General features: G+C 33.5%; 3 protein-coding genes across 3 annotated transcripts; 2 read left to right on the forward strand and 1 right to left on the reverse strand.

The window, feature by feature from the left end:
• Nucleotides 1-2492: 2492 nt before the first annotated feature.
• LOC104890711 (uncharacterized) lies at nt 2493-3062 on the reverse strand. Its single transcript, XM_010676288.1, has one exon. The coding sequence runs from the start codon at nt 3060-3062 to the stop codon at nt 2493-2495; it is 570 nt and encodes a 189-aa protein (XP_010674590.1).
• An 11704-nt stretch (nt 3063-14766) lies between these two features.
• LOC104897172 (uncharacterized) lies at nt 14767-16392 on the forward strand. The gene is made up of 4 exons (XM_057394149.1): nt 14767-14989; nt 15065-15262; nt 15410-16083; nt 16171-16392. The coding sequence occupies exons 1-4, from the start codon at nt 14767-14769 to the stop codon at nt 16390-16392; spliced, it is 1317 nt and encodes a 438-aa protein (XP_057250132.1).
• A 2195-nt stretch (nt 16393-18587) lies between these two features.
• Nucleotides 18588-19541, forward strand: LOC125496776 (uncharacterized). Its single transcript, XM_048642349.2, has one exon. It carries the CDS (start codon nt 18588-18590, stop codon nt 19539-19541), a length of 954 nt encoding a protein of 317 aa, XP_048498306.2.
• Nucleotides 19542-20292: the final 751 nt, after the last annotated feature.

Consider the following 20292-nt stretch of genomic DNA (forward strand, 5'->3'; position numbering starts at 1 on the left):
ATATTGCCTAACTTATAATAAGACGCAATGTACACATAATATATTTCCCAAAAAAATATGCCTAAAAAGAGATATTTTTGATTGAAAATTAAACTAATTTAACTAAAGCAATTTTCAAACAATCAAAAAGTAAAAACTTAAACCTAGTTTTTCTCTCTAGCCGCCTCCCTTTTTCCCCTTTCCCTTCATCAGTTAGGGGCTACCATGGATGGTCTCATCCATGGTAAGCCCCTTTTCCTTTCTTGTTTCACTTTCTAGTTTGTCCTTTTGTTTTGTTGAATAAGTTAGTCTCTCTTTATGAGAGTTTCCTGTGCCCTGATATGGGAAGACTAGCCTTCTCTGTTGTGGAGGTCTCCTTCTCCTTATGGGAGTTGTAAGTCTAGTTTTTTCATTTGTAGGTATGAGAAATTGTACTCATTGGTTGATGTTCAAAACTATCAACATGAAGGTATTGGAATCTCGGATGCGGTCAATATGGATAGATCAAGAATGTTCTTCTCCAAACTATGTCAAAATGATAGACGGTTCTATTAATAGTTGCTTGGGACAACAAATACAAGGAACTTGCGCCACAATATTCGATCTGGTTCATTGTAGTTTCATCGAAGACGAAATTGATCTGATCTTGTTTAATTGTATCCTGTTTTTCTTTATTTCTTATTGTAGATGCCATTTGACCTTCAATCAATGAAATTTCTTTTTCAAAAAAAAAAAAAAAAACTAAACTTCCAATTGCAATCACAATTTCAAAGAACATACATTAACATAGATATACCAAAAAAAGAGGACAATCTCATATTTTCATTTTTTAAAAGCTCATAGTGGTCGTTTGTGTTAGTTGGGATAATCAATCTCATCATTATTTAAAAATATGTTCGTAATTCAAATATATCAAAGAAATAAGCTTATACCATCCAATTAATTTCTCAATATAATGTTAAGCAATAAATTACACATATATTAAAGATATTAGCATATATCATCCAACAATATCAACTTATAGTACATTCAGGTACACATTCATCTATCACATTGAAAAAAATATTGTGAATGAGCAAATTAAACTACAATAAAATAGTATAAGTGCATTTAGTGCTTTTAATGTCAATATTAATGTTAATATGTCTTTGTACGCATCGCGTGCATATGAGACTAGTAGAGTTTTAGTGAAACTCTACAAGGTAGAATTGTATCTGAGGTGAAGTTTTATTCAATGGTTGAAGTCAACAACATTGTCATTTTTCTATTTTTTTTTCGTGTAGAATAATTATGATTGTGAATGGATAATAAACCAACTGATTGTATTTTGAGTTTAAGTCAAGCAATCACGACAAAAAAAAAAGCGAGAAAGCACAGAATAAGTCAAGCTAAACCCAATTTGTTTTGGATCGTGGTTCGTTTGTCCTCATCTTTAGGTATTCTTGCTAAGTTTCGGGAAAACGAATGCTAATTCTTTTGGTAAATACAGAACTTATTTTAGTATGTTTCGCATTTAAGAAAAAGCTTGCAAATTAAGTATAACTATATAATGATATTGGTATGTTTACCCGTATTATATTTGTATTATTTGTTAATTATACATGTTTTTTTATGGTCTCTAATGTATAAGGTTGAGATATTGATGCAGAAAGGAGGATCTATCGTGAGTTATATATATATGTATATATATATATATATATATATATATATATATATATATATATATATATATATATATATTATATATATATATATATATATATATATATATATATATATATATATATATATAGTATTTTTTGCACGCGATGCGTGTTTGGATTTTTTTCGAGACAAAAACTCGATTTTTTTTTACATAAGTAAGATTTAAATTTGAACATTAGACATACGAAATATAATTGCTTTAGTTGCAAAATTTTATTGGTTTAGTTTCTGTTACTTAAGTCTCTCACCAGTCTTTTTATTATTATTATTTTTCAAAGTTTTTTTTTGGCAATTCAAAGTTATTATTGAAAACCAAAAAAACTTGGTTGTGAGACAAACATACAAATCCCAATTACTCAGCAGCAAGCTAGTAATAGAGGGAAAGCAAAAAAACACAAAACATCACACTACTAGCTAGCATATGTCTATCCTCATCTTTACATCCAAAGTTATTAAAATCGCGATTCAAATCTTAAAATCTTACGATTTTACGATTCAAACTATGGTAGACGATTCGATTCGCGATTCTAGACGATTCTATACATTTCTGTTGACTAGCGAAAACCTCGCAAGTTTAAATCATGCTAACAAAGAAAATAAGAGATATATATTATTAGTTATTGCCAATATAGTGGGTAAAAAACTATTTTTTTTCAATTTTTAGGTCTTTTAACTTATAATTTTAGCATATTCAATGAAGATTGAGTGCAATATCTTGATTATATATGTTTGTAGAATCTTACGATTCTATGATTGATTTTACGATTCGATTCTAAATGTCGTTTTCGATTCAAACTAGAATCCCGATTTTAACAACATTGTTTACATCTAGTTGCCACTCTAAATAGAATATCTTTGCAAACTCTATCAGGTTGCATAAGAGTGTTACAGAAGGTTTTTTGATTTCTCTGGTGCCACAGCATATAAATTGCCTCGGTGAACAACATAACATAAATTCTAGCTTTTCGAGTTTTGCTATGGGCCTTTCTACAAGCTGCTTGCAATTCCATATTGAATCCTTGCCCTCTTCTGTGAATATTAATAACTCTAAGAGGGTGGCTCCACACTGTATTAGTGTATTGACATTCAAAGAACAAATGCTCAATTATTTTGTTTTTATCATCACAAAGCTTGCAAACAGGATTGCACTGTATATGCCATTTTAGTAACCTGTCTGTAGTTGCCAACCTTTGTTGCGCTGCAAGCCAAACGATAAACACACTTCTAGGGGAAGCTCTGTTATCCTTTATCACCCTTCTCCAAGAAACTCTATCAGAGACTGCCTTCATTCTAAGATAAGCTTTATGGATGCTAAAGCTTTCATTCACTAACATTGATTGCCACCCTCCATAAGCCCGAACTTGGTCTCTGGCTGCCATCACTTTCTTAAGAATCCAAGAAGAGTTGTTGCTTACAACAATTGTGTTTGGAGTTTGCCTTTTTATGTAATAGGTATGTATCCATTGTACCCACAACTTCTCCCTTTTAAATGAAATAGCCCAAAGGAGCTTCATGAGAGCTGCTTAGTTCCAGACTTTCATATCAATCAAGTTCCATCCTCCTTCACTTTTGCTCTTAAACAAATTCTCCCAAGCTACTGGAGCTTTTTTAGAAGTACCAACTGCTCCAGTCCATAATGATCTTCTTTGAGATCGAAAATATGGCCCTAGTAATTCTGCATACTACTTAGAATAGTTCAGTTGCAATCTCCCAGCATATGATAGAAGGCTAGCCATCCACCCTTGGGCTCGTTCAAATCTTCTCCAGTAAAGGTTTACACTGAGTGAAGTTGAGCTTTTTTGAAGCTAATGGAACTCCAAGGTACTTGAACGAAAGCTGCCCAATTGGCATATGAATAAGCTCAGCTAACATTACCTTCTCTTCTTCTGACACCCTAGCCATGTAAATACAATTTTTTTCCACACTTGCTTCTAATCCTGAAGCTGTAGAAAACTTATGAAACGCAGCCATAATCTTGGATAATATTGAACTATGATCTGCTCTTGCAAGTAATAGCAGATCATCTGCAAACATCATATGAGTGAGCTTTATCTTTTCACACTTGGGGTGAAAATTATAATCAGGGTTCAAATGAAGCTCTTCAAGACATCTACTCAAATATTCCATGCTAAGGACTAACAGAAAAGGATAGAGTGGATCCCCCTGCCTTACCCCCCTCTTAGCTTGAAAAGGAACAGCAGGGATGCCATTTAGCATAATAGAATAACTAACACTTCTAACACAAGCCATAGTCCACTGTATGTATTGTTCAAGGAATCTCAATTCATAGAGCATTTTCTCAAGGAAGCATCATTCAACAGAATCATACTTCTTAATGTCTACCTTGATTAAGCATCTATGAGACATATGCTTTCTGTTGTAACCTTTGATCAGCTCAGTAGCAAGAAGTATGTTGTCTGCAATATGTCAGCCTGGAATAAAACCAGACTGAGCTGAGTTCACCACTTTATTAATCACCTTGCCCATTCTTTGTGTTAAAATCTTGGAGATGATTTAGTACACAACTGTGCAGCAGGTTATTGGCCTATAATCCCTGTCATGAGTAACATTAGCCTTCTTAGGAATCAAGGTCACAACTGTAGTATTTACTGGCCAATGCAGAAATGCTTTTTGAAAAAAACTCTTGCACTGCCAAATACATATCTTCTTTAATGAAGCTCCAGCACTTCTTAAAGAATACTGAGTTAACGCCATCAATCCCAGGTGCTTTACCATCATCAATACTAAACAAAGTTGTATCTATCTCTTCTCTTGTAACATTTGTGATTAGAGCATCACAAGCTTCTCTACTCAACTGTTTGCCTGCTCTCATAATTTGGATATCAATACTAGGTATTTCATTGCCACTTGTACCCAACCTTTAAAGAAGCCTACAACTTCCTCCCGAATTTCTTCTGGCTTTGTTAAGGTATCACCCTGTGCATTCTGGATTTGAGTGATCTTGTTCTTAGCTTTCCTAGCTTTCATAGCAGCAAAGAAAAACTTAGAATTAGAATCTCCTTGAGTTAACCAAGCAATTCTTGACTTCTGCCTTAGGATACTCTCTTCAACCTGGGACCAGTATCTAAGTTTCTCTCCATATTCCTTCTCTTCTTGTTGTAAGTTGGAGTTATTATTGATGTCAGGCTATGCTTGCACATTAGCCAACTTCCTCCTTAGCTCCTCAATTTTGCAATAAGCCTGAGACTGAGGCTTATGCAGCTGTTTCAGAGCATGTTTAACTTTTTTCAGCTTAAGCCATATACTGTTCATTTTAAATTCATCATTCACACTATTCCAAGCATCCTAAACAACATCTTCAAAATTTTCATGCTCACACAAGATGTTTAGAAACTTAAAAGGCCTTCCTCCTTGAATAATATGAGGGTTCATATTAAACACCAGTGGACTATGATCTGACACACCATTAGATTTATAGTTCACAACAACATCAGTATGTTTGTCTAGCCAAGCTAGATTCACCAAGGCTTTGTCTATCCTGCTAGCAATTCTTGCTTGACCTTCCCCTCTGTTACTCCAGGAATAATATACTCCTGCAGTAGGTGCTTCCATTACTCTAGCCTCATCCACAAAATTTTCAAAATCTTGAGTCTCAGTGATACTAATTGGATTACCATTAATCCTGTCACTAGAATGCAATACTGCATTAAAATCCCTTATAATCATAACTGGAATATTAAGGTCTTCTAGCACATCCATCAGCTCCTTCCATAATTCCTTTCTATCTCCTATAGTGTGCAAACCATACACCACTATAAGATTAAAGTCTATTGTACCTTCAAAGTTAGTAACCTTACAAGCCATCAATTGTTCTGCTTATTTAAGAATTTGCACATTAATTTCCCCAGGTTTCCAGCCAATCCATATCCTTCATCTTGGTGAGAAGGAGTAATTGCAACACCAAATCCACTCAACCCCAAAGTTTTTTTGAATTTTTTGAGCATTATGAGATCTAACTCTAGTCTATAGTAAACCACACAGATCCACCTTCTCCTGCTTCAGAAAGCTTTTAACTTCCTTTATTTTGTAGGGATCATTCATCCCTCTGACATTCCATGAAGTTATAATCATTAAGACAGATTAGGGTTTGACCCCTTAGCGCCCCTAGGTTTACCTGAGTCTTTACTTCCACTTTGATTTGCATAGTTCACCACCTTTGTTGTCTGATAGGTCACTTGTTTCCCCTTGTCTTTTGATTTCCTAGTGACCACTTTCCACACTTCTTCTTCTTCAGACTCCTTTTTGTTGACTAGGTGAGGCTACTGAAGTAGCAAGATCTTCAGTCCTTAGATCTACCACAATGACAGGATCACTAGGAGGCCTAGGATCTACTGAATGGCAAGGTGGGATCACCAGAATCTGAAGTTACAATACCTTGTTCTCCAGTTGACCTTGGCACCCACTTCTGCACTATCTTCTTCTTCATAAAAGCTTGTTTGTCACAATTATGCCCAATAATCTGGCATTTCTTAGGTGGAACCCGGTCATAATTAACCTTTTGTGTAAAGATATTCCCATTAGGATCTGCAATTTTAACTTCTTTTGGCATATCTTTTGTCACATCCATCTCTATTAGGATTCTAGCATAAGAAACCCTAAGAGTCTTTGATGTACATTCATTGAATTAAAATATTATATAACTATGAACAAAATAGATATTTTATTGAAATTATTTATGATTTCTAATATTATAATTTTTTAGTTGATTTTTGAATTAAGTATACTACTTCATAGATTGTGAAGAAAGTGGACACTTTGATTTTCAAGTCAAATTTTTGTTAATGTTTTTTGTGAGTATGTATTGAAGTTGTAGTATATTGGTTGTAGTTTGTAAATGAATTTTTAAGTTTTTGTAAAGTTTACTCATTTGAGTGACTTGTATAACGTAAATTTTGCAATTCTATGATTTTAGTTAACTTCTGAGTGATTTTATACAATATTGTTATTTCACTAGGAACACTACAAGAGGGGGGGTGAATTGTAGTGTGGAACTTATTGCCCAAATAATGCGGAATTTAAAACATAAGCAATAAGGAACTGAAAGTGCAAGAGAGATTTTTACGTGGAAACTTCTTGTCTCAATACAAGAAGAAAAACCACGACCTACTCGGGATTTAAACTCTTCACTATAATAGGAAATCTCCTATGATTCAACCTATTACATACTCAAGTTCCACTCGGAACTCCAACTCTCTCACAATCTCCACTCTATACTCTAGACTTAACTCTAAGTCTTTCAAGAGTTCCCACAACTCTTTACAAAAGGTTTACTGAAACCCTTCACCTCTAGATAGACTTCACCCTAAGTCTACGCATACACAATAAGAACTTACTCAAGTTCCTAACTCGAACTTACTCAAGTTCCTAACTCGAACTTGATACAAGAATTCACTCAAACCCTTTACCAAGTTCCCATTACAAGAGTTCACTCAAACCCTTTAACCCCAAACTCAAATACAGACGCTTGATAATTTGGTTTAACTCTAGTATATAGAAACTGAATAACTGTAAAGGAACATGGCACTCGTATGAACTTGGAACTGACTCAAACAAGGAATAGAAATTATATTTCTTTTGTAACGCTATTCCTTAAGCCAAACTTATGGAATGGCATGAGTCTAACACTATGGAAAGACACTAGTCAGACAATTTGAAACTCAATTGAACTTGTATATTTATAGCAGTCTTTTAGAATAAACGTGGGATTAATCATGTGTTAGTGGTTAAACCATTATCCCATGATGTTCCTTACCCGGAGGAACAGGTTCCTCAATCATCTCATGATCTCCATGATCACTGTTAAACGTGGGAGAGAATTAACTTACTGCTCCTTAATTTTAGCAACCGCTTTAAGCATTAATTTGCCATTAATTACAGAAATCTGATTTTCCATTCTTCTCTCTCTCTCCTCCTTCCAAACCTTCCAAACACAACAATGGAGATCTGAAATTCGCGAAAAAAAAATTCCAGATCTGAAATTCGCGAGATGAACGATGAGATGATGGTGATGCGGACTCGAGATGATGATGATGAGGCGATTGAAGAGACCCACAACCCATCCACGACGATGATGAAGACCCATAACCCAGATCTGATTATGTTTTTACTCATTTGTTTTGTTGTTGTTGTTTTTCTCATTTCCCCTCAGTTATTCATATTGCATAAACCAGATGTTTTTGGTTGTTTTACATGATCAGGACATGAACAAAATTATGGGTGCTGATTTTGAATTATCATTGTAGGAATGAGCAAATGTATTCTGCAATAATTTTGAAATCTAATGTTCAAATGAGTCAAGCATCTATGCTTATTTAGAATGATTGAAGATTATGTGCTCATTTACATTATTTGTGTTGGATGATTATTGCTGCTTAGTGAACTCTTATACTTGCTCTAGTCTTTTTTTTTCTATTCATTTCATCTATTTCTTCATTTTCTTTTTTGCTCACCTGTAATTAGTTCGTTTTCGTAACTGCTCATTTGCACCAAGTTTGCTCATTTTCTTAAATGAGTAGAAATACTTGCTCATCTACTCATTTTACTCATTTGCTCATTTGATCATTTGCTTAATTTGCTCATTTTGCTCATTTGCCCATTTTGCTCATTTGGCGAAAATAGCCTTGGGTGTACCATGAGCATGGTACACCCAGGTTTACTATAAAGATTCTCCTATAATCTAGGTATAATTTACTCAACTGACATAATTGTACCGTTGTAATGCTCCATCCTCAGTCTAGTTCCTTTTAATAGTTAGTTCCTTTAACTTAGATTAGTGGACTACCACGTCTGTTCCTTTAGAGAGGAACAGACAGACAATTTCTTTAACAATACTCATTATACGTATTATAAATCTAGCCTTTCTATTTTCCAAAAACTAAAAAGATAAAATTAAATTAATTAAAATCAGATTCCTAAAGAAATCGATTTTATTAAACCTATTTTATTTAAAACTTATCTTTTATTTTAAAACTAAAACTCATCTTTTATTTTAAAACTAAAACTTATCCTAAAACAACTCACGCATATTATTTATAAATATTTAACCGCGTAGAGATTTATTAAGAAATAAACTCTAAATAAATTCTTATAGATTAAGATAATAATATGCATCAGATTTATTGACTGTTAAATACTTTTGACTCTAAGTTCCACGAGTTCCTTTGACCTTACGAGTTCCTTTAGATCTTGTTCCATTACCTTTCATGTTTCCATATACTTACATGAATCCTATAAAATAAACTCGTATTTTCTGCCTTCATGCTCCATGCTGCTCCAACTCAAGAACCGCATGTTGATAGCTCCACCTTTGTAACTTCAGTGTGCTAGTTCCTTTTAAAAACTTCGCACTTATAGTTCCTGCTCAGGAACTTCTTGTTTCAACTCTGAAATGTTATATTGATGCTTCCACTCAGCAACTGCTCTAGAACTTCATATTCAATGTTCCTCATAGGATGTACCTAAGAACCGTTGTATTTATGTTCCTTATAGGAACTCTTTTAGGAACTTCACTTGTTGGAAAACCTTCATGATGTGATATATTCAACCTTTGATGACTTGTTTCATGTTAATGTAATATGCACATCTCAAACACACATGTTAGTTAGATAATCATCATTTGTTTACAATCATCAAAATACTACATGACTCAACAAATATTTTTTTCTCTCGCCTCTACTACTTTTTCTTCCATAACCACCACCAACCCCCGCCAGCACCCCCACCCAACCCCACCTGCAAAAATGAGCAAAATTTTACTTTATTATTGTAATGCATCATATCATCTAAAACTATCAACAACAATACCAATTTCTAAGATATTATATAATATTTTGTGTATGAAAACTAGATAAAAAGGTAAATAGATGTGTTGAGTGCCAAAAATTCAAGTAGTAATAAACTTGTCTAGTTAATAACATATATCTAATATTTATAAGGGAATCTTTGTACGAAGTGAATTTGATATTGTCAATGATTGATAGTGGTAAATATACCGTATCTATGTATCGACTTCACATTTTACTGAGCAAATTTTTCACCAATATACCTATTTATATAGAAATATGAATTACAATATATACATATAAACCAATATCAATATCATTATAGTTATACTTAATTTGCAAGCTTTTCCTTAAATGCAAAAAAATACTAAAATAAGTTTTGTATTTATCAAAAGAATTATCATTCGTTTGCCCGAAACTTAACAAGAATACCTAGGACAAATGAACCACGTCCGATCGAAAACAAATCACGTTTGACTTAACTTATTATGTGCTTTATCTCTTCTTTTGTTGTTGTGATTGCTTGACTTAAACTCAAAATACAATCAGTTGGTTTTTTATCCATTCACAATCATAATTATTCTACACGAAAAAAATAGAAAATTGGCAATGTGGTTGACAAATACGAAACATCACCTCAAAATCAGAAGTTTGAAGGATAAAAGAGTCAAACCTAACTAATGAATAATGTGAACACATTCATCGCACTTTAAACGAATAGGAAAGGTAAGTCATAAACTCACACTCCGGAATAAAAATTGTCATAGGGAGAATATACTCCAGATTTTACTCCAGATGTAGTTGATTACGTACTCATATTAATACTAAAAATAAAATAAAATGAGTTATACTCCTTAATGTTAATGGTAAAACATGAGCTTATTAACCTTATAACTCATTAAAATAGATAATATGAAGTAAGATTGTAACACATGTCTATAGATCAAACCAGGTAAAGAATACTTATTCAAAGTGTACCTTTAATTATACATTAATGATAATTAGTGAATATTTTTTAATTTTATAAAAACTTTCAAGATATTTTTGTATATCTAAAATCTCTATTACATAAGGGAAGGGGGAGGTGTGGTGTCCTTTTTTGAACTGACTAATTTCCCCCCCCTTCCCTTTCAATATTACAATTCACTATTACCTCAAACAAAGCCACGGGTATTAGAGAGCAAATTAAACTTTACAAAAATTAAGCAAATCACTTAAATCACTCACAAATCACTTATATCAGGAAATAAATGAGAAAATCACGTTAGAAGAAATTCACAAATCACTGAACTTTACAAAAAAATAAAAATTAACATACAAATCACTGTTCTAAAAAACTCACAAATCACTTACAGTAGTCTCAATACATAAAAAAACATTCACAATCAACACTTACAATTGTTCTCAAAAACTCGCAAAATTCAATACCTATACACGATATACACAACAATCTGCAAAAAAAACATAAAATTTCACCGGGAATATCACAAATTTGACCATCGACCATTTTCAATCTTCCAAAAAGGTACACAATTCTTTCAATCTTGCAATTTATTTCAAATTAGTTGAAAAAACAATAGCAATTTTAGGCGTAATTATTACTAACAATGAAATTACATTAACAGTGAAATTAAGCACCAAGATAAAAGGGTGATAATAAAAAAATTCGCCAACGACTTTTGCAAAAATCAAATTTCGGATAAAAAATTACATTAACAGTGAACTTAAGCACCAAGATAAAAGTATAGATTTTTGTTATTTCAAAAACCAAAAAACATGTTAAATCACTGAAATTAACGATTTTTATTATTTCAAAAAAAAACAACGATTTTTGTTATTTCAAAAAAAAAAATACACCGATTTTTGTTATTTCATGTTAAAAGTATAATTTTCTAGATTTAAAATATATTTATGAGTTTGATTTAATTTCTAGATTTCAGAAAATAAAATGTTCATGATAAAAGTATAATTTTCATGATAAAAGTGTAATTTTTGAGTACATAAAAGTATAAAATTCTAGATTTTATACCATTTAACTTTAATTCATTTTCATTTTAATTTCATTTTCAGAAAAAAAAATAGTGAAATTAAGTATAAAATTATAAAATTCTAGATTTTTTAAAAAAAATAGTGAAATTAAGCACCATTTTCAGAAAAAAAAAATGTCTTTTATACAATTTAACTTTAATTCATTTTCACTTTAATTTCAAAAAAAATCCAATTTCAAACTCTGACAGAAAAATTCAAATTTAAGTTTGTGAAATCATAATTTATATGTTAGGCAAGGGGGAAAAATTTATACTATTCGGATTATATTTTGGAAACATTGATTTATAATTTTCGGATTAAAACAAACATTACATTTTCTGGCGAATTACCTTTCCTTCAGATAAAATCTACTGTTGCATACTTAATACTTGAAATAGTTGATTTGATGAGCTGGGTAGTGGTGGTGGTGAGGTCGAACATCTTGCCGAGTTCGCCGGATTTCTTGATGTCGCCACCAGTGTAGGGTACGGCACGAGCAGCCATTGTTGGTGGGCGTTCTTTGGGTTGGGAATCGGGCCGGCCCGTAACGTAGAGCCCATTGCTAAGCTTGTGAGATTGGGTACTCTCCCATGAATTAAAAAGAAAGAGGAGAGAGAAAATGAGAGGTGAATGAAAATGGTGGAAAGTGGAAAGAAGTGAGAGTGATGAGGGTGGGTGAGGTGAGGTGAGGGTGAGGGTGAGGAAAGGAGAAGAAAGAACTAATTTTGGGTTGGGAGTCAGTGAATGGGAGTCGGTGAATGAAATTTTTTTTCTCTATCACCATTCCCATAGAGATGGATGTATGTGTGTGAATGAGTTGGTGAATGAACTAATGTGTTTGGTGGGTGGGATTCTACTACAAGGTTTCTTTTTCCTCATTTTTATCTTTGTATTTTAGATTTGTGTTTTATCAACATTTTCTACTAATGCGATGCGTGCTTGAACTAATAATAATAATAATAATAATAATAATAATAATAATAATAATAATAATAATAATAATAATAATAATAATAATAATAATAATATAATAATAATAATAATAATAATAATAATAATAATAATAATATAATATATAATAATACTTAATAGTAATGATATATATTTAAATAATAATAATAATAATAATAGTAATTAGTAAAATAAATTATACCAACATAATAATAATAATAATATTTAACAAAATGGTTATAAAAGAATAGAGTTGAACTGAACTGATCTGAACTGAACTGAACTTATTGGAGTTGAACTGAACTGAACTTATTGGAGCTGAACTGAACTGAACTGATTGGAGCTGAACTAAACTGAACTGAACTTATTGGAGCTGAACTGGACTGAACTTATTGGAGCTGAACTGAACTTATTGAAGCTGAACTGAACTGAAAATAAGCTAAATTTGAAACATTAGACATATAAAGTAAAATTCGAACATTAGACATATGAAGTAAAATTCGAACATCGAGTGTGTGTAAATAGATTTATTGAGAGAGAGTGTATGTATGGGAATTATCAGATTACTTACTTATAATGTCACGTTGTTATTTGAGGATGTGACGTGTCGCACAAAAAATAAGCTGAATTTTTTAAATAGATGAAAAAAATAGATACAAAACTGTCTTTAATATTCTTTTTGGACATTATGAGTGAAATGTAATGTCTTTTGAATTAAATTATTGGAAAAGTTGTAACTAGGCTAGCTTTTTTTAATATTATAGATTATTAGATTGAAATTTAATATAAGCATAAGCACATAAAATTTGAGCTTTTTGACATTGTTACTGGAAGTAACATTGTTTATAACTTGAATATTATTATTGTCTACTAACCATTTTTCTAATATTGTTGAAAAGTTACAACATGTCTTTATTTCATCTTTCCCAATAAATTAAAAACTAGCCTAATTATAGAATACAAGGTTGACAAGGTTTGTGATTTTCAAATTCTTTTCAGAAACTGATTTCAAATAAATATATTTCTGTATGATCAATTTTTTGGCATTATGATGTGATTTATTTTAAATTCGGCAAGTAATCAATCTCAATTCCATGATCTCTGTTAATTTTTCTTTGTTGAGTAAACTTATATCTAATAAACAAATTAAATGTTTAATAAATATTTTGTTGAATTATTATAATGTGCGTAATTGGTAGAATTTGTGATTTAAATATTTGTTAGCAACTCATTTCAAATCTATATATCTCTCCATAATTAATAATTATTCATATCACATAAAATTCATCAATATTCGTATTACATAACATAGTTAAATTTTAATTTAAAAATAATGATTACTTTTATTAGGTGATGATCCAATATTTAATTGTATTATTAATGTAGAGACAAATAATCCTTAGTTTAATCTAAATTTTTATTATTGATCATACGAACTATTAATTTTATTCTAACCTATGAACTTTAGCTATTTAGCATAACAAAACTAATGTATATGATATAGTAATCAATAAAAAAAAATCTCATAATCGACATCTAGGAGATAGGGAGGAAGATGAAATTATGATATATAAAATTAGATATAAATTGATATAGATGTAAATAAGTAATACTAAGATTATAAAGGAAGCGTTTAGAGTAGTGGTAAGACCGCGTACATAATGAACATCAGGTAAGCGGTTCGAATCCGCTTAACCTACAGTAATAAATTTTTGCTTTTCGGAAAAATTTAAAATATTGTCCATAACAACAGTAAGCGTGTAGTTCTATTCTTTAATGAAAGTATTAAACCCATTAATTCCTCTTCTTATTCCTATAACAGAAGTCATCTACAAGAAGTCATTCTCCCAAATTTTTTATCGTTAATTACTACATCACTATTTTGGGTTGTCTCTTTATGTAGATTTTAAGTTAGGATAAAGGACAAAGTGAAAGGAAATGACAATAGAGATATTTTAATTTTTTTTATAGGGTGGTTTTTTTCATAATTTCTAATATGGATGATAAATTGATAATAGTTGAAGAGAATTCAATCTTGATTTATGGGTTAACGTGTAATAATAGCTTACTTTCTGTTTGTTTCTAGGATGTGATCTTATTCTAGCCATGAAAGATGGCTAATTAGTTCAAGTTAATCTCTTTTTTAAAAAGTAGTGCTTCATGTCTACTCTTATGTTTAGACTGTACTGAAAAATGTTACATCTGATACGATATAGATTTTAGAATGGACGACTTCGAATTGCAAATTACTCAAGAACGTAGGATTAGTTGGATGGAAAATAAAAGGATACGAAGAAATTCAATGACCCCTGAACAAAGAGATTCTGAAAATGCAAGAAGGCGAGCTAGACGAGAAGATGATAGGATAACACCTTTGCACATTCAATTTGACTCACCCACCACTGAAAGACAATGTCAGACTGTGAATCAACGTGATGTACCTACCTCTTCAAATATAAGGATGCCTATGGTAGACATCACTAATCACCAAAGTCATGTCACTCATGATCATGGAAGACACAATCGTATGTATCTAAACTAGACATAAACATTTGCCTAAAATTTCGTTACTCAATTAATTTATACGATCTCTTACGCAGTGCAACTATTGTTTGACATTAATGCCAACAATAATTCCGGGATTGCAACTGAAAGTAACATGCCGACTCGACACTTCTGTGTTGGTGAAAGTAGCACTTCCAATGTCAATAACACGCCAGGAGCGGCAACTTCTGGAATAAGGATTTGGAAGGTCGGGCGACGTGGATATCACAATTGTGCAAGGGATTACCAAGAGAGTAATGGGGTTCCCATATTCAGTCTACCTCCAATGACAACATGTCCACACTGTCAAGCACGACTTTTTAGTTGTGAATCATCATAATTATGTTGCTTGAGCGGGAAGGTCAGATTACCTGAATTCCCTTTGTCATCTGCTCTACTAGGCCTCTATTCTGATCAAGGAGAGGATGGGGAACATTTCAGACTGAACATTCGAAAATATAATCATGTTTTCGCATTTACTTCAATGGGAGTAGTTATAGATGATGAATTAGCCGACGCACGTCAAGGTGTGTACACATATCGTGCTCACGGTTCAATTTATCATCGTATTGGTGGATTATTACCTTTGAACTCAAATGATCGTCCTCGATTCCTTCAAATGTACATATATGATACCGAGCATGAAAATGAGCATCGAATGGCAGAAAATGCAACGTTAAGAGTGGATATCATTGATAGGATTAAAAATATTTTGAACGAGCATAATCCTTTTGTCCATACTCTCCGACATCTTGCTCAACGAGATGACATACAACAATGCAAGTTTGTCATAAAAGAGCAAGCTCCTAACCAACATAATTATTCAATGCCTTCAGCCTCTCAAGTTGCAGCAGTTGTTGTCGGAGGTGATGATATTGCCAACCTGAAAGAAAGGGATGTCATGGTAGAGTCCGTCGCTGGACGACTCATGTCTATCAAAGAGACTGCAGGCTATTACGATCCACTACAATATCCTCTATTATTTCCTTACGGCTCTTACGGTTGGGATTTAAACACCAGATCTTTAACTGGCAAGAAGATAACATGCCGAGAATTTTATTCGTATATGTTTCAGGTACATACAATATCACAACCATTCTCCATCCTCAATGTTAATCATTATGATTATTCTAACTACCTCACTAATTTATACTTGAAATAGATGAGAGAATGTTATGATTCTATAGTCTTAAGAGCTGGCCGGTTAACTCAACAATTTGCTGTGGACAACTGTGTAAAGATGCAAGCATCCAATTTGAGATGGGTTGCACTCAACCAAGACACAATTCGTGCAGATTTGTACAAGGGACTAGAGGATTCATACAATGCCGGAGAGCACAATACAGGTATGATTTCACATAATATCGGTAATTATCTACTTTAATATAGACACCTACGTTATTTGAACCTTATTTTATGCACTTTCTACCTACATGTAGAAAATGTTGGACGAAGAACTATACTTCCATCATCATTTGTTGGGAGTCCGCGAGATATGCATCAACGATGCCAAGATGCAATGGCTTTGGTGCACAAATTTGGCAAGCCAGACATATTCCTTACTATGACGTGCAATCCGTCGTGGTCAGAAATAGTAGCAGAATTCTACCTGGCCAACAACCTCATGATCGTCCAGACTTGCTAACAAGGGTATTTCATGCCAGACTCGAGGAGTTAAAAAAGGATGTGTTAGAAAGGAATGTTCTCGGGAAGGTAGTTGCTTATGTATATGTGATTGAATTCCAAAAACGAGGGCTTCCACATGTTCATATGTTACTAATTCTTGACCAAAGTGACAAGCTTGCCACTCCTGATGATTACGATAAAATAGTGAGAGCAGAAATTCCTGACCAACAACAAGAACCAGAGCTCCATAAAAGGATTCTTAAACACATGATTCACAACCCATGTGGTGTCCAGAATCCACGTTCACCATGCATGAAACAAGGGAGTTGTAAGAAGGGATTTCCTAAGTCATTCTCTAATTGTACAAAGCAAGGAAATGACTCATATCCCATCTACCGTCGGCGTCAAGATGCTCCACCTGTACCATTACTGAGAATTCACGAGTAACTGTAGATAATCGGTGGGTATTCCATATAACCCGTGGTTGTTGAATAAGTATGATTGTCACATTAATGTAGAGATATGCAGCAGCATTAAGTGTGTCAAATATTTATACAAATACATCCATAAGGGTTCTGATAGAGTTTCCATGGAAGTTCATAAAGGGGATGAGATTGCACAGTTCGTTGATGCAAGATGGATTTGTGCACCTGAAGCTATGTGGAAATTTTACAAATTTCCAATGACTCGGATGAACCCGTCGGTAGACCGTCTGCAAGTTCACTTGCCAAACATGCACCAAGTTAGATTCGAAGGAAACCAGCCTATCGAAAGCTTTTGGCTGACCCAAGGAACTCCAAAACAATGTTGACTAATTTTTCAAGATGAATTCAGTAGATCCTGAAGCCAGAAATTACTTATATAGAGAATTTCCAGAAAAATATAGATGGATTAATTCCACGCGAGAGTGGCGCCGAAGGAAAACCATGCAGAGAGTAATTGGTCGATTGTATGTAGCTTCGCCTCTGGATGTTGAAAGGTTTTACCTAAGAATGTTACTAAACCATGTCAAAGGGCCCCAATCATATGATCATTTAAGGACTGTCAATGGGATACCCCACCCTACCTTTAGAGCTGCAGCTGAGTCCTTAGGTCTTATTGAGAATGATGAAAGCATACGTCAATGTCTTAGAGAAGCATGTCAGGTAAGAATGCCGTCGGCACTGAGACGATTATTTGCAACTATCTTAATATATTGTCAACCATCTGGGTTACGTGCACTGTGGGATGAGTTCTTCCCACACTTGGTTGAGGATTATCCGTCTTCGACAACGGCAAACAACAATGAAATTCTAACTTACAAGCTTCTTAAAGACTTGGATCGCTTATTACGACCGCTCAGAAAAAAATATCAGACTACAATGAATTGCCAATTTACCAGAATTTGTGGAAAATATTAACGAGTTATCTGAAGTGATGGAGGAATATTTCTCAGTGCCAGTTCCTACTGAGGATACCGAGTGCATAGGTAAGTTGAATGCTGATCAACGACATGCATATGACACAGTGATGAATGCTATCACTTTAAAAAATGGTGGTGCTTTCTTTGTTGATGGTCCGTCGGTGGTACTGGAAAAACATATCTGTATCGAGCTATATTAGCTACTATAAAAGGTAGAGGTGAGATAGCTATCCCAACAGCAACTTCTGGAATTGCTGCCACATTGTTGCACCAAGGGAGAACTTCACACTCAACTTTTCAACTACCATTAAAACCAGATAGCTCATCGTCATGCATCTTTACCTTGGTTCAAAAACCGGCATTCTTTTAAAACATTCTTCAGTTATTATATGGGATGAGGCACCAATGACACATAGGTATCAGTTTGAAGCAGTTGATCGTTCACTTAAGGATTTAATGGGAAATGACTTGCCATTTGGGAAAAAATAATTGTGTTTGGTGGGGATTTCAGGCAAGTTCTACCTGTTGTGAGAAATGGAACAAGAGCTCAAATGATTGATGCATCCTTGATAAGGTCTCCACTATGGAACCATATTTCGGTTCTGCAATTGAGAGAAAACATGAGATCTAGACATGACAATGGATTCGCTAATTTCTTACTCTCTATTGGAAATGGCGATGAACCTACCATTTCAGATGATATGATAAAATTGCCGAGTAACATGGTTATCCCTACTGTTGCTGAGACCTCGATTGATGGGTTGATTGATCAAATTTTCCCCAATCTAAATGAACACATCGGTGATGGAAATTTTATGGTTGAAAGAGCAATCATCACTCCATTGAACGAAAATGCTGATAGAATCAATGACAAGGTTATCGAACGATTTCTCGGAGAAGGACGAACATACTACTCATTTGATTCAGTGCCTGATGATACAAGAAACCTGTATCAACAAGAGTTCCTAAATTCAATTGTCGCGTCAGGACTGCCTCCACATGTGCTCAAACTGAAACCTGGCGTTCCTCTAATGCTTCTCAGGAATATCGATCCTAAAAATGGTCTTTGTAATGGAACACGACTACTTTGCCATTCGCTAAAGGATCATTTCATCGATGCTGAGATTTTAACTGGACATGCAAGGGGAAACAGGGTCTTTTTGCCAAGAATTCCGTTGAAAACTGCTGAAGATATTAGGTTACCTTTTGAGATGGTCAGAAAGCAATTCCCTGTAAAGTTGAGTTTTGGTTTAACTATAAACAAGTCTCAAGGGCAAACCATCCCACATGTTGGGATATATCTTCCTGATCATGTATTTAGCCATGGGCAGTTGTATGTTGCACTTTCGCGTGGAATTTCCGAGAACACGACAAAGATTACTGTCGACAATGGAAAGATTAGAGGAAAGGAAGGAGTGTTCACAAAAAAATTGTGTACAAGGAAGTTTTGTTACTTCCTACATAGTGTATCTTACATTTATATATTACTTATTACACATATTTAACGAAATTTAATAAATGTTATGAATTATACTTTCTGATAGTATGTAGTTTACACATGGTTTTAATGCACGCGATGTTTTAGATTTAACAGTATCAATTGAAAGTGATGTTTTATATATATTTGTATGTAATTGTGGTCATTGTTAGGATGGAATATCATTGTACACCCTTTGCTCATTTATTTCCTTGCGGAGTACGAAAATATGATGTGCGAGCACGATTGGTTCATAATTTTGACATCTTCACCTTCACACATCGTGGAGCTTGCAAACAAATTTGGAAAATGCTTTTTGTGGATAGTGAGGTAAATATTATAAATAACTCTTATTATATTGGGAAATTTGCTTTCCATTATTACACCCATAATAATTATTACATTATTGCTTTTATAGGGTGATGGCATACAGTGTACTGTATTGTCCCCTCATATTGAGAGATTTCTTGGGAGATTTCAAGCAGGCTACATCTATGTGCTCCAATCTGTACAGATAGTGCCTGCTGACTACACAAATGACATTGTTGACGATTCCAGACAGATGTTATTGACTGATGCATCTTATGTCATTCTTGAAGATGAAGATGACCTTGCAATGCCCACTTTTTTTTGCAAGAGAGTGCCTTATCTCATATATGGCGTCATGTTGATTGCAGTGACAAATTATTCGGTAAAGTCTATTTATTTCCAACCATATACATGTTGTCACTACGAAAACACATATTTAATGCATGGTGAACGTTTCTCAGATGTCGTTG

The sequence above is a fragment of the Beta vulgaris genome, chromosome 4 (assembly GCF_026745355.1).
Source record: "Beta vulgaris subsp. vulgaris cultivar EL10 chromosome 4, EL10.2, whole genome shotgun sequence".
Classification (NCBI taxonomy): Eukaryota; Viridiplantae; Streptophyta; class Magnoliopsida; order Caryophyllales; family Amaranthaceae; genus Beta; species Beta vulgaris.